Raw genomic sequence first — 11,024 nt, 5'->3', positions numbered from 1 at the left:
TTACTTGGCTACTGAACGGAACATTAATGGGAATGTCAAGTCAAAAGGTCTTTACAATGGCATTCAGCAGTTTGACACTTGCTGTCGGGGGTCAGGTAACGGCCAATCACGGCTCGACCTTTGGTCACGTGACATTTACTTAGGCATTGTGATGTCATTTTCAGTCCACAGCAGGTGACAAAATGGCCGCCTCCTGAGATGGATAAAAATGGGTGGATTTTTGACTCTTAATTTAAATCAAAATTGTCTGACTTGACTTTCCCTTTAAGAATCGTTTGGCCTTTGTGAGAATGTGTTTGTAGTGATTAACTTTGAAATCAGACAGCAACACTAATTCCTTATGCCCATTTCACTTTTCTCACTTAATATCTCAACCCCCCCCATTCATTCATCACCCTGAATCTTCTTTTTTAGCAACATACACTTAAAGCCCATCTGGCTTCTGTTTGCTTGCAATAAATATACATAGTAGATTGTCCAAATGGTTGCTATAAAATAATATTTAAGGCACATTTAAAAATCTGCACTCCTAACAAGAGACCAATGTTTGATTGTCTAGTGGCAGATTCACCCCCCCTCCATTTTTGAGGATGAAAATACGAGGATGAGTAAAGACTCAGGAGTTGTGGGTGCACCAGGGTGTGGTCGCCCACAGGGAGATAAAGAAGACGTGAGATGGAAAGAAACGATGATGACGGGGTGACAAATGGACAGACAGAGGGAGAGGACACCTCGCGTGAGAATAAAATATGGAGAAGGGAAGTCAAAGAACGCACGAGTGCGTGAGAGGGAATGAGGTGTAAAGAGGTGAGGGGAGGGAGGGTTAAAGGATGAGCTCATTGCAGTCTCTGGGCTCATGACAGAGGTACCGTGAACGATGGGGGTGGGAGACGTGCGGAGGGGGGGGGAAGCGGTGGATGCACAGCTACGAATCGATAGCCAGCGTCTGAGTATCACACTACTGCAGCCAGCCATGCTGCATCCACACTAAAAAGCATCTGACACTTTTGCTTTTGTCTGTATTCCTTTTTTTTTGTCACTGACGAGGAAAGAAGCAGTGGGAAGAAGTGTGGAAAGCTGCCTCACCCTCCTCTTCCTCTCCCCTCCTTGCTCGCTCTCTCACTCTCTCTTTCTCTCTCTCCCACTCCCCCCCACCCCCCTCACATCCACACCCAAGGATAACCTCCGTGCCTCTGCCTCCTTCTTTCTGCTTTCCTCTCCAAAATCTCCCTTTTGTTGTATTTGACTCAGAGGAGGAAAATGCACGCCTGACCCTGTTCTTTTTTTCTTCACTTTAGTGGATGCTCTACTTTTTTTGAGGGCTACCTGTGGAGGGTTCCCTGCTTCCCCGGTTCTTCCCTACCCAGTTGTCACGTTGAGCGTAGCCCCGCACAGAGGCAGCATGCTGGGAGTGGACGCCTGTGAGTTTGGGGGTCAGGTACTGGAGCTGCTGTGGCTAACTATGTGCTATAGAGGTGAGGCCGTGTGTGTGTGTGCGTGCGTGTGTGTGTGTGTGTGTGGTCTCTTTAACTAGTCCAGTACAACTTCACTGATTGTAGATTTATTATGTGTTAGACAACTTCATAATTGTTTCATTTGCGATTGAACATTTACATGTCCACATTTAAAGGGCGTGCATGTGTGCTCTTAGTGTGTGTGTGCACACACACACATACGCCATATGTCTCAATCTTGGCGGGTGTGGACATTTTTATGTCCGACATGAAACGCTGCCAAGACAAGCCAAAGATAGCAAATCAATAGCTATTGATCATGTGTGTGTATGTGAGTGTGTTTGTCTCCCTGCATCATAGCGGTTGTGCCCATCCGGTTGTGTTTCTTCACTTCACACAAGATTGAATTGTTTTAAAATGTATGGATGGGGAGTTGCAAAGGGAAATTCTGTCATGTGCAAATAATTCTTTTTGTGTACGGGCCAATGTGATGACACAGCGTATCCAGCACACAAATGATGTCACCAACTTCTGAATTTGCCGTGCGTGTGTTTGTATGCGTGTGTTTGATGGCCTCTCTGCAGTAGTGCTTAACAGTGACAGATGGCGGAAGGTTCCGGGGTTTCCCCACACGCAGGTGTGTAGGGACTTTTTGAAGTTTATGGCAGATGAAGACATTTTAAGACTCATAAGAAAAGGAGAAGTGAATGAAATACGCTGAATATAGAGAAAATGAGCAGAAGTGACACAATTTAAATAATCTCTTGCTCTACTTGTGTTGATTTTTGCTATGGAGCACTTGGAGATGAATGTTCCTTGAGTGTTGATGCTTGTTTGTCTTTGGGTGTCCTATAATTGACTGGCGACCAATCATGGGTGTTCTTGTCCAAAGTCAGAGACTCAAATGAGGTCAAAGTCAAATGAGGTAGAGAAGTGGTCTAGAAAAAAAAATCAATCCTAATTTAAAGCTTTTCTTTCAGCATGAAGTCATTTTAATGGCCAACATAATTTATTTGAGTTGATGTCACAATGAATAGGATTGAGTCCAATTTAATTTACTTAGGTTCAATAAGCTTAATTTAATTATGGTAGTACAGTTAATGAATGTAGGTTGAATCTGTTAATTAATGTAGGGTCAGTCTATTAAAACTAAGCAAGATAAAATTCACAGCTGGAGACAAATTAGAATCTTCAGTTAATCTACCATGATTTTTTTTAAAATTTTTTTTAAAGTACCCAGGAAAAGAAAAGAAGATTCAAATTCCACACAGAGCCCACAACCAGCCTCCACTTTGTGAAGCTAACCAAGCAACATCGTCAAGTATTGCGCAACTCTTACTGGTCCACTTATTTTTAACGTCATTGAATGTAACAAAACCCCAAAGTCGATCATGCTGAAGATGGAAACTCATCATAGTGCCACAGTTATTATAAGCATCTTTGCAAACTGATGTTTGCATTTAAATCCATGTACCCATAAGGCTTTGTGGTGCCGCACGGAGCCACTAAAGCCATTAGTTGGCAGAAAGAAAAAAAAAAAACTCAGACATGCTTTTGAAGACAGCACTCCTGAAACCCACGCACAGATCATTTCATTCGGTTAGAACTAACATGATGCAGCAAAAAAGAAAAAAAGGCCTCTAATAGTTTTGCAGTCCTGAAGTTCATTCAAATCGAATCCTTTCTCTCGTTTTTCTTCGCACTGAGCCCCACCCTTCTTTTCCTCCATCAATCATTTTACATGATAATAATGCCTACTCGCTCTTTCATTTCCCATCCTCCATCATTTTTTGACCTCGTTTTCTCTCCTATTCCTTCTTTTCATTCTTTTTATCACCCACCGTTGGATTCACCTCCGCAATGTACTCATTCATCCTTGCATTCTTACTCACACAACATTCATGCAATATTTCTGTAAAATCCAAAAGCAAGCTTAGTTTATAATGTAAATAAATAAAAAACAGATTCACTTCGGAGGCCTTGAGGGACCCATTAATTCCAAAATTTAACTACAGAGTCCCCAGGCAGCTAGCTTTGTCTCAAACAGGTCTTATGTATTGCTGCTAAAAACTCATTTAAATACCAAGTGAGCACTAGCTGCATTTCCTCCCCGGTCGTAAACGGTATCGACAAGCCCGCCATGATAATAAAAGGCTATTGAACGTGCACGCGTGTGTTTGAGGTCTGTGTAATCAGAATAAACGGAGGCCGGCGGAGTTATTGTATGTCAGTTATGACACACCAGTGCGTCGGGTGTCACTCAGCTCGGAAGCAGGGTCCATTTGGAGTGCTGACGGGGCAGCCGGTGTTCGGCCGATCGATAGTGGTCTCGTCGTCGCCGTTGTTTCCGTGAAGGCCCCACGCGGGAATGAATGTAATCTGTTGATGCTTTCTTCTTTAATCGAGTTAAATGGCTGGATTTGATCAAGCAGATGCCACGCTGGCTGGAGATTTATCTCATTAATAACAGCAAGGCCTATAAAATACAAGTACTTGACGGTATCGTGTTATCATTGTACTTTACAGAGGTTATCTTATTTACATATTTCGGTCGCATTTCGATTAAAAATATATATAATGTGTAATGATGGTGACAATTTAGCCTGGGCGGAAAAAAAAAAACGTTTTTGACATTACTTCACACACTGAAAAAAAAATGCTGTTGAATTCACTTTTTTTTTGGGGTTGCACAAAATGGAATCATCAGGATCCAGATATATTTTTTTTAAAGAAATCTACACAATGACTTAAATTCAACAATTTTGTTTTCAGTGGATTAGGAAATTTAGTTTGAGAGTAAAACAAGTGTCACCAATTGGCTCATATTCCACTTCAAAGTCTCCATTGTATGTTTGTTAGATTATTTATTTATTATTTTGACATATTTATACAGTTTACAACAACAAGGATACTTTTAATACGTATCATTGCAAATAGTGTTGTGTAGTTTTGCTTGCCATTGTGAGCATCATTTCTCACTTTCCTCCGCCCGAAGCAATCTATTGCCTGCCAAACATTGTGTTGATTTTTACATGTTGATTTAACTAGAGAAGCCCACAGCAACACCCGAGTCTCCTAATTTGTCATGTGACCAAATAGGCCTCTGGCTTACGCGACTAGTTAAGAGTGTTGCTGTAGTTTGGAATTGTCATTCCAGTGTACCACTGATGACAACGGAGATAGACTTCTGTAATTATTTGTTTTCTGCAAGTACCCAAAGAATAACCTAAATTATTCATACAACTCTTTTGTCTGTGCATTTCTTTTGCGTTTGTAAACGTGAACAAAACACAATAGCTTTAACCAATCTGTACAAATATGAATGTTTCATTTTGATTTGGTAAGCATTTATAGGCATGAGAGTAATTATTACAATATAGTTTAATAAGTCCATGTTAAAACATAGCCGACGGAATTTCTGTGAAAGCTTGCTTTTTAAAAATAAATGAGAAGAGGTATAGTCAGTGTGCCAGGTCAGCAGCCTGGAGACCCGAACGTTGTGATAGTGGATCTTTGCAGAAGGGAAGGTAAAGTTTGATAAGCGGTGTTGAAAATGAATGGATGGATAGATGCTGGTGGGCAAATCATTTATGAGGTAATGTTACATTCATTAACCGCATTGAATTTAAACAATACGATTTCTTCCGTAGGGGCCCAATAGGAATTAAACACGTACATGGTGAGCCTCATGAAATTCAAATCAGCGTGTGGCTTTTACTGGAAAAAATCAGGAATTCAGTCAGTTACCAGATACGACGGCCAAGAAATGTCAATCATCTTGGGTCTTTACCTCTCATCTATTTGACTGACAGGTGTCTGCCCCACCCCTCCCCCTTCTCGGCGACCCCCGCGTATGACATTGGGTGTACATATAAAATGATGGCTGCCCGGATGGATGTTTTATCACGTCAAATGAAAATTCATGTGGCCGAGGGGTGTACCTTCAGTCACATCGAAGCGAAGCGATGATGTCACCGGGAAGGGAGTTGAAAGGGTTGCTATGGTAACGGACAAAGGCAAGCACGTTGAGCTCAGAATGGGTGTGGTGCTGCTGTAAGCAAGCGGTGCAGGGATACACATGTGTGTATGTGTGGCACATTACGCTAATATATTGACTGAATCTATAACACAAAGTGATTAGATGCATTCTTTCGCGTGTGCGTGTGTGTTTGTATACTTCCTGCCATCCAATTACCTCTACATACCGAGCTGATGGGTCTCATTAAAACTGAGATGCCAGAGTAAACAGCAGGTTGTCTAAGTCCTGTGGTATGAATTTATTGCCTCAAATGATCACACAAAGCGACTAAATTGGTTCACTTTATAAAAGGTCACATCAAAATAAATGTCTCCAGAACACTTATGATCAATGTATCAATGGTGACTTCATAGTTTAATAACTAATTTAGCTAATTGTGATCATTCGTAATATTACTCCTATTATCCATGCTTGTCTGCACTTTGATTATTTTAGTTGTGTGTGACTGAAAAATATTTCTCTTTAACACCATCCATTAATCTCCTGTGAAAGGATTCTTGATGGACAAGAGAGATTTGCCATTGGAGGAGGAAGAAGACGACCGGAACCTCAACTACAATCCGCCGGCTCAGAAAACTTTGCAGGAGATTCAGGAACTGGACAAAGATGATGAGAGTCTGGTGAAATACAAGCAGACATTGCTGGGGAAGCGACCTATGATGTCAGGTTTGTGTTTTTGTGTAGTATATGTTATATATATAATATATGATTCATCCCAACGGCCATGTTATTGCAGCTCTCATTCAATCAATGTAACGGCTCCTGTACATGGATGCAGTTGAAGTCATCAAGTTCTGATTACACGCACACACACACACACACACACACACACACACACACACAAAACTGCTTGCTCAGCAGCATCTCATATCGCACAGTCAGGCTGACATCTGATATCACAAGATCGACACAGACTCGAACATAACCCAACACAATGCATCTGTTGTATTCATTTCATCACATTATCTTTTTTTTTTTTTCAATTTCATAACCCAAGGAAAATATTGGCTTCATAAATGTCATATTCTGCAGACTTCTCCGGCCCGAATGTCCAGGTGACCAAACTGACCCTGTTATTTGATGAGCCATCCGGATCGGTCACCATCAATCTGACAGGTACACACACACACCATAAAGTATTTCCTTAATTCTTACTACTGCTACACAAATGCACAAATCACCAGGCTGCCCCGGAGCAAGGCATCCCACCAAGTTGTGCTGCATTCACAAGCAGAATGTCTGCATTGGGTGTGTCCAAAGAGGGAGAGAGAGAGAGAAAGAGCGAGAGAGTTAAATGTTTGCTTAGTGGGCATTATTGACATTTCCCCCTGGGCACAAGCGGAGGCAGCAGCTAGGGACGGGGAGCTAGTGTGAGGTGTGTGTGTGTTGGTCTGCATTCATGCATGTATTCATGTGCCGTACAAGTGTAGGGATTTGCTTGCATTCCCACATTTCCATATCAAAACTTTGCGCGGAATAATTTCCTGTCCTACAAATGGACACATTAAAAAAATGCATTGTGTTATATTTAATGTCATGTTTGCTGAATTGCTGGAAATGACTCAGATGCTCCTGGAAATGATTCAGTATGAGATAATGCAAACAAACAGGGTGAAATATATTTCCAATCATGCCTCAGAATAGGTTTTTATATATTTTATATAAAAATGAATGGAGAGTAAAAATTTAATATACACAAAAGCGGCCATTTTTGCTTTGACTTGCGAGCTAAAAAAGCTTCAACGTTTTATGCATGTATGTTATGTACAATATGTCTGAGGAGAACAGCTAGACGGCGTGACCTATTTTCTCAGCAGTTTCTCTCGCTTCTGTGCCTCCGGAGACGAGAGAAACGTATGGAGAGCGAGGGAATTGAGGGGAGGCGAAGGAGTGGAGTAAATGTGCCACAATTCATCTCATAGTAGAATAATTTAATCCTTTTGCAATGAGAACAATTGGAGCTGTGATTCGGGAGGTTTAACATGAAATAGAGGAAGAATAATGTCTGCTTTTACTTAAATGCCCGAGTGTGTCACATGGACATTTATTTTTAATAAGGAACCTCTAACCTGCGTGTGCGTGCGTGTTATCAACACAACCCCGGCTGTTTTTATTAGCCTCGTTTTGCTATCGTACTTCCTGCTTCACTGTCCATTAGGAAGCACTCAAGACCAATGCTCCGATTTAAATTGAGATATAAAAGGATTAAGCAGTGAATCCATATCTGATTGCTTTTCAAACTTCCTCTCCTTCAGCATGGAGCCATTCAAGCTCACGGTGAAATAAAGTTAACTTGGCTTTTGAACAAAAGAAAAGAGTGATCTGAATGTTGATGCTTGCGGTCACCACTTTGAGGTCAAATGTCGTGATGGTGAGCTGAGGTCATGTGATGTCTTTGTCCAGGAGATGCTAACAGCTTGAAGGAGAAGACGTTCACCTTAAAGGAAGGAGTGAAATACAAGCTGAAAATACACTTTAAGGTAAGAGGAAAGCCATGCTTGAAAGTGTTCCTAATATTGTGCACCAAGCCAGTCTGCTGGGCCTCGCACATTTGCCCAACAAATATTCACAGTGCTCAACATCGAGCATTGCACAGTGAACACAAAAGCAATTTCCAGAATTTTTATAATGATTCAACTAAAAGTTAATTGGAAATTCTTCAGAGTGGCGATTTATTTATTTATTTTGATGAGCGTGTGTATTTGCAGGTCAACAAAGAAATTGTCGCTGGCTTGAAGTACCATCATGTGACTTTCAGAAAAGGAGTCAAATGTAAGTTTTGCCCTAAAGGTTGCCAAATAAAAAAATCTACATTATTATTATCATCATTATTATTATTATTATTATTATTATTAGTCAAATGTAAGTTTTGCCCTAAAGGTTGCCAAATAAAAAATCTACATTATTATTATTATTATTATTTTAATTACTAATACTTTAATTGAGATCTGGGATTGGGTTAGAACTTTTCACGTGACCCATTTGGTCCACTCCTTTTGTCCCCGCAGTGGACACGGTGTCCTACATGATGGGCAGTTACTGTCCTCGTGAGAACGAACACGAGTTTGCGTTCCCTACCGATGAGACGCCTCAAGGCTTGGTCTCGCGCGGCCTCTACCAAATCAAGTCCCACTTCACCGACGACGACAAGAACATCTACTCAACCTGGGACTGGAACCTGGAGATCAAGAAGGACTCGGATGAGTAGAGGTGCTCTTCTGGTTCCACTCTGTTTCTTGAAGAAAGTCTCTTCTTCTCTTGTCCCCCAAAGTGCATCTTTGATCCTTTTCTTCTTCTCTTATCTGCATCTATGTACGCAACTCTCTTAAAAACACAAAAGGGACATTTAGAGAAGTGTAGCCTTTGTCTTGCTTTGAAAAGATTGTGAAATTTCCAGAGAAGCCATTCTCCTCATGCCTCATATGATGTCACTTAGCAACAGTGGATCTTATCAAACTGCAAGCAAAATCTGAAGAAAAAAAAAATGGAAAAGATGCTATTGCTGCGCCTGTATGGTCTTGTTTATTACGTCATAAATTCCATAAATCGTTCGAATCAGGTGCAGTGGACTGGAGTGCAGCACAAAACAACACGAGGATTTAATAACATCCAAAAGAGACAAAGGAAAGAAAAAAACACATGCACAATAACTTGTCTCAAGTGGAATATTAAGTCCTTTTGTAATTAATTGCCGTAATTAGAGCACATTATTCTGCTGACACATATTTCATGTAGATAAGTACAAACTTTGAAGTAGCACATTACATATTATGAGAATCACATTTCAAAAAGAGCTAACCTCATCACGTAGACTTTTTTTTTTTTGCAACGTTTTGCTTCTAAAGCAGAAAACTTTTCGGGTCTTTGTGAAGCTTTTTTTGGGCCATTGAAAGACTTAAAGAAAACAATTGGACTGTGTATAGTGTAGAAAGAAATGCATGTGTAGGATTTGATACTTATCACACTCGTTGGCCACTGACCACAATATTAGGTACACCGGCATCATCAAATGATATCCAATGTAAGAGTTGCATTGCATGACATCAAAATAAGAAGATATTCGATGTGATTTGATTCTGCCAGTGTGCCTAACCTCGGCGAGATTGGAGAACATTTTTAGACATGTTCTGTAAATAGGAAACATACATTCAGGTGTGATTTAGTCATCCCCAGTAGAAATACTGACCCGTGTGGTAGACAGGATATTGTCAATATTGATGAACAATGAATTCATTCAACTTGTTGTAATTCATGAATAATCGTAAACGTTGGCTTGTTCGGTGTTGCATGGTTTAATAAGAGAGAGAATCTCTTTGGTTTTATACGTCATTGTAAAAAGGTGGTTTGAAAAAACAAAACAAAAAAAACTGTGTCATATCCAGGTGTTGAAGGTTGACTATAAATATGATTCAAATGGATCTTCGTTAAAGCAGGGCAAGCTGAACAGCGGCGGTCAATTGAATTGCGGAGCGATCACTGTTCAATATCTGTGTCAAATCTTGTATGCTGTATCTTTTATTAAAGGCAATTGAAAAGAACCAACATTCTATTTTTTTTTTTTAATTGTAGTACCGTATTTTCCGCACTATAAGGCGCACCGGATTATAAGGCGCACCTTCAATGAATGGCCCATTTTAAAACTTTGTCCATATATAAGGCGCACCGAATTATAAGACGCACCTTCAATGAATGGCCCATTTTAAAACTTTGTTTGTCCATATATAAGATATATACATTTGGCCCGCGGGCCGGACTTTGGACACGCCTGCTGTAGTGGCTCAATATTGGTCCATATATAAGGCGCACCTGATTATAAGGCGCACTGAGAAAATTGAAGGTTTTTAGGTGCGCCTTATAGTGCGGAAAATACGGTAAATGAATGACAGCAAAACATCCACTCAAGGTCTCAGAGAATATTTAAAGATAAAATAACAGATTGTGGTAATGAATGCATGGAGAGTGTTCAAATATGAAATCCTACTCGTCAGAGAGCCAGTCCTCCTTTTCAGGCGATGTGGTGTTGTTGCTGCGGATGGCCTGCTCCAGAAGGGCACGGTGGGCGACGGCGGGCAGATAAAGGAACGCATAGAGCAAGGCCAGCAGCAGCAGAGCCAGCAGCAGCAGGAGGCCCCAGTCTGAAGTCATGATAGGCTCCTCGCAGCGAGCCTGCAAGAACGACTTGTTATGCATGTTACCACAACAAGACGGCAGACAAAGGCACACAGGTTTTTCGGTGTTGTCGGCTTTGTAATGTCACAGAAGATCCAGTTTGCTCGTCTGGTCGGTTAGGACAACATGGATAAAATATGACTTTTATCCTGACTTCTTCTTGAAATGCAAAAACAAATGATTTCAAATCCAAGTCAAAGTGAGCCAGATGGAAGTCAGTGAAATCCAGCAGAAAATGAGAAGAAAAATCTTGTTAGCATCTTTCCAAAAGCAGGAATCCATGGAAAAACGTTCAAACGCATTTGACGGAGATCAGCAAGGATCTCCTCTTTGTCAGTGTCACTAAAAAGATTTGTGCTGCG

The 11,024-nt window shown here is 40.8% G+C and overlaps 1 protein-coding gene across 1 annotated transcript; it reads left to right on the top strand.

The window, feature by feature from the left end:
• The first annotated feature begins 941 nt into the window (after positions 1-941).
• arhgdig (Rho GDP dissociation inhibitor (GDI) gamma) lies at positions 942-10,028 on the top strand. The gene is made up of 6 exons (XM_037256335.1): positions 942-1,475; positions 5,986-6,159; positions 6,526-6,609; positions 7,897-7,973; positions 8,202-8,265; positions 8,502-10,028. Exons 1-6 carry the CDS (start codon positions 1,403-1,405, stop codon positions 8,699-8,701), a joined length of 672 nt encoding a protein of 223 aa, XP_037112230.1. The 5' UTR covers positions 942-1,402; the 3' UTR covers positions 8,702-10,028.
• The last annotated feature ends 996 nt before the right edge of the window (positions 10,029-11,024 follow it).

The sequence above is a fragment of the Syngnathus acus genome, chromosome 8 (assembly GCF_901709675.1).
Source record: "Syngnathus acus chromosome 8, fSynAcu1.2, whole genome shotgun sequence".
Taxonomy (NCBI): domain Eukaryota; kingdom Metazoa; phylum Chordata; class Actinopteri; order Syngnathiformes; family Syngnathidae; genus Syngnathus; species Syngnathus acus.
This window is presented reverse-complemented; position numbering and strand designations above follow the sequence as displayed.

What these genes read in the sequence shown, in the direction of transcription:
- arhgdig (XM_037256335.1), top strand. Translation starts at nt 1,403, where the DNA reads ATGCTGGGAGTGGACGCCTGTGAGTTTGGGGGTCAGGTACTGGAGCTG. An exon ending in GCTAACTATGTGCTATAGAG is followed by an intron (nt 1,476 to 5,985) that starts GTGAGGCCGTGT and finishes CTCCTGTGAAAG; the next exon opens with GATTCTTGATGGACAAGAGA. An exon ending in TTTCAGAAAAGGAGTCAAAT is followed by an intron (nt 8,266 to 8,501) that starts GTAAGTTTTGCC and finishes TTGTCCCCGCAG; the next exon opens with TGGACACGGTGTCCTACATG.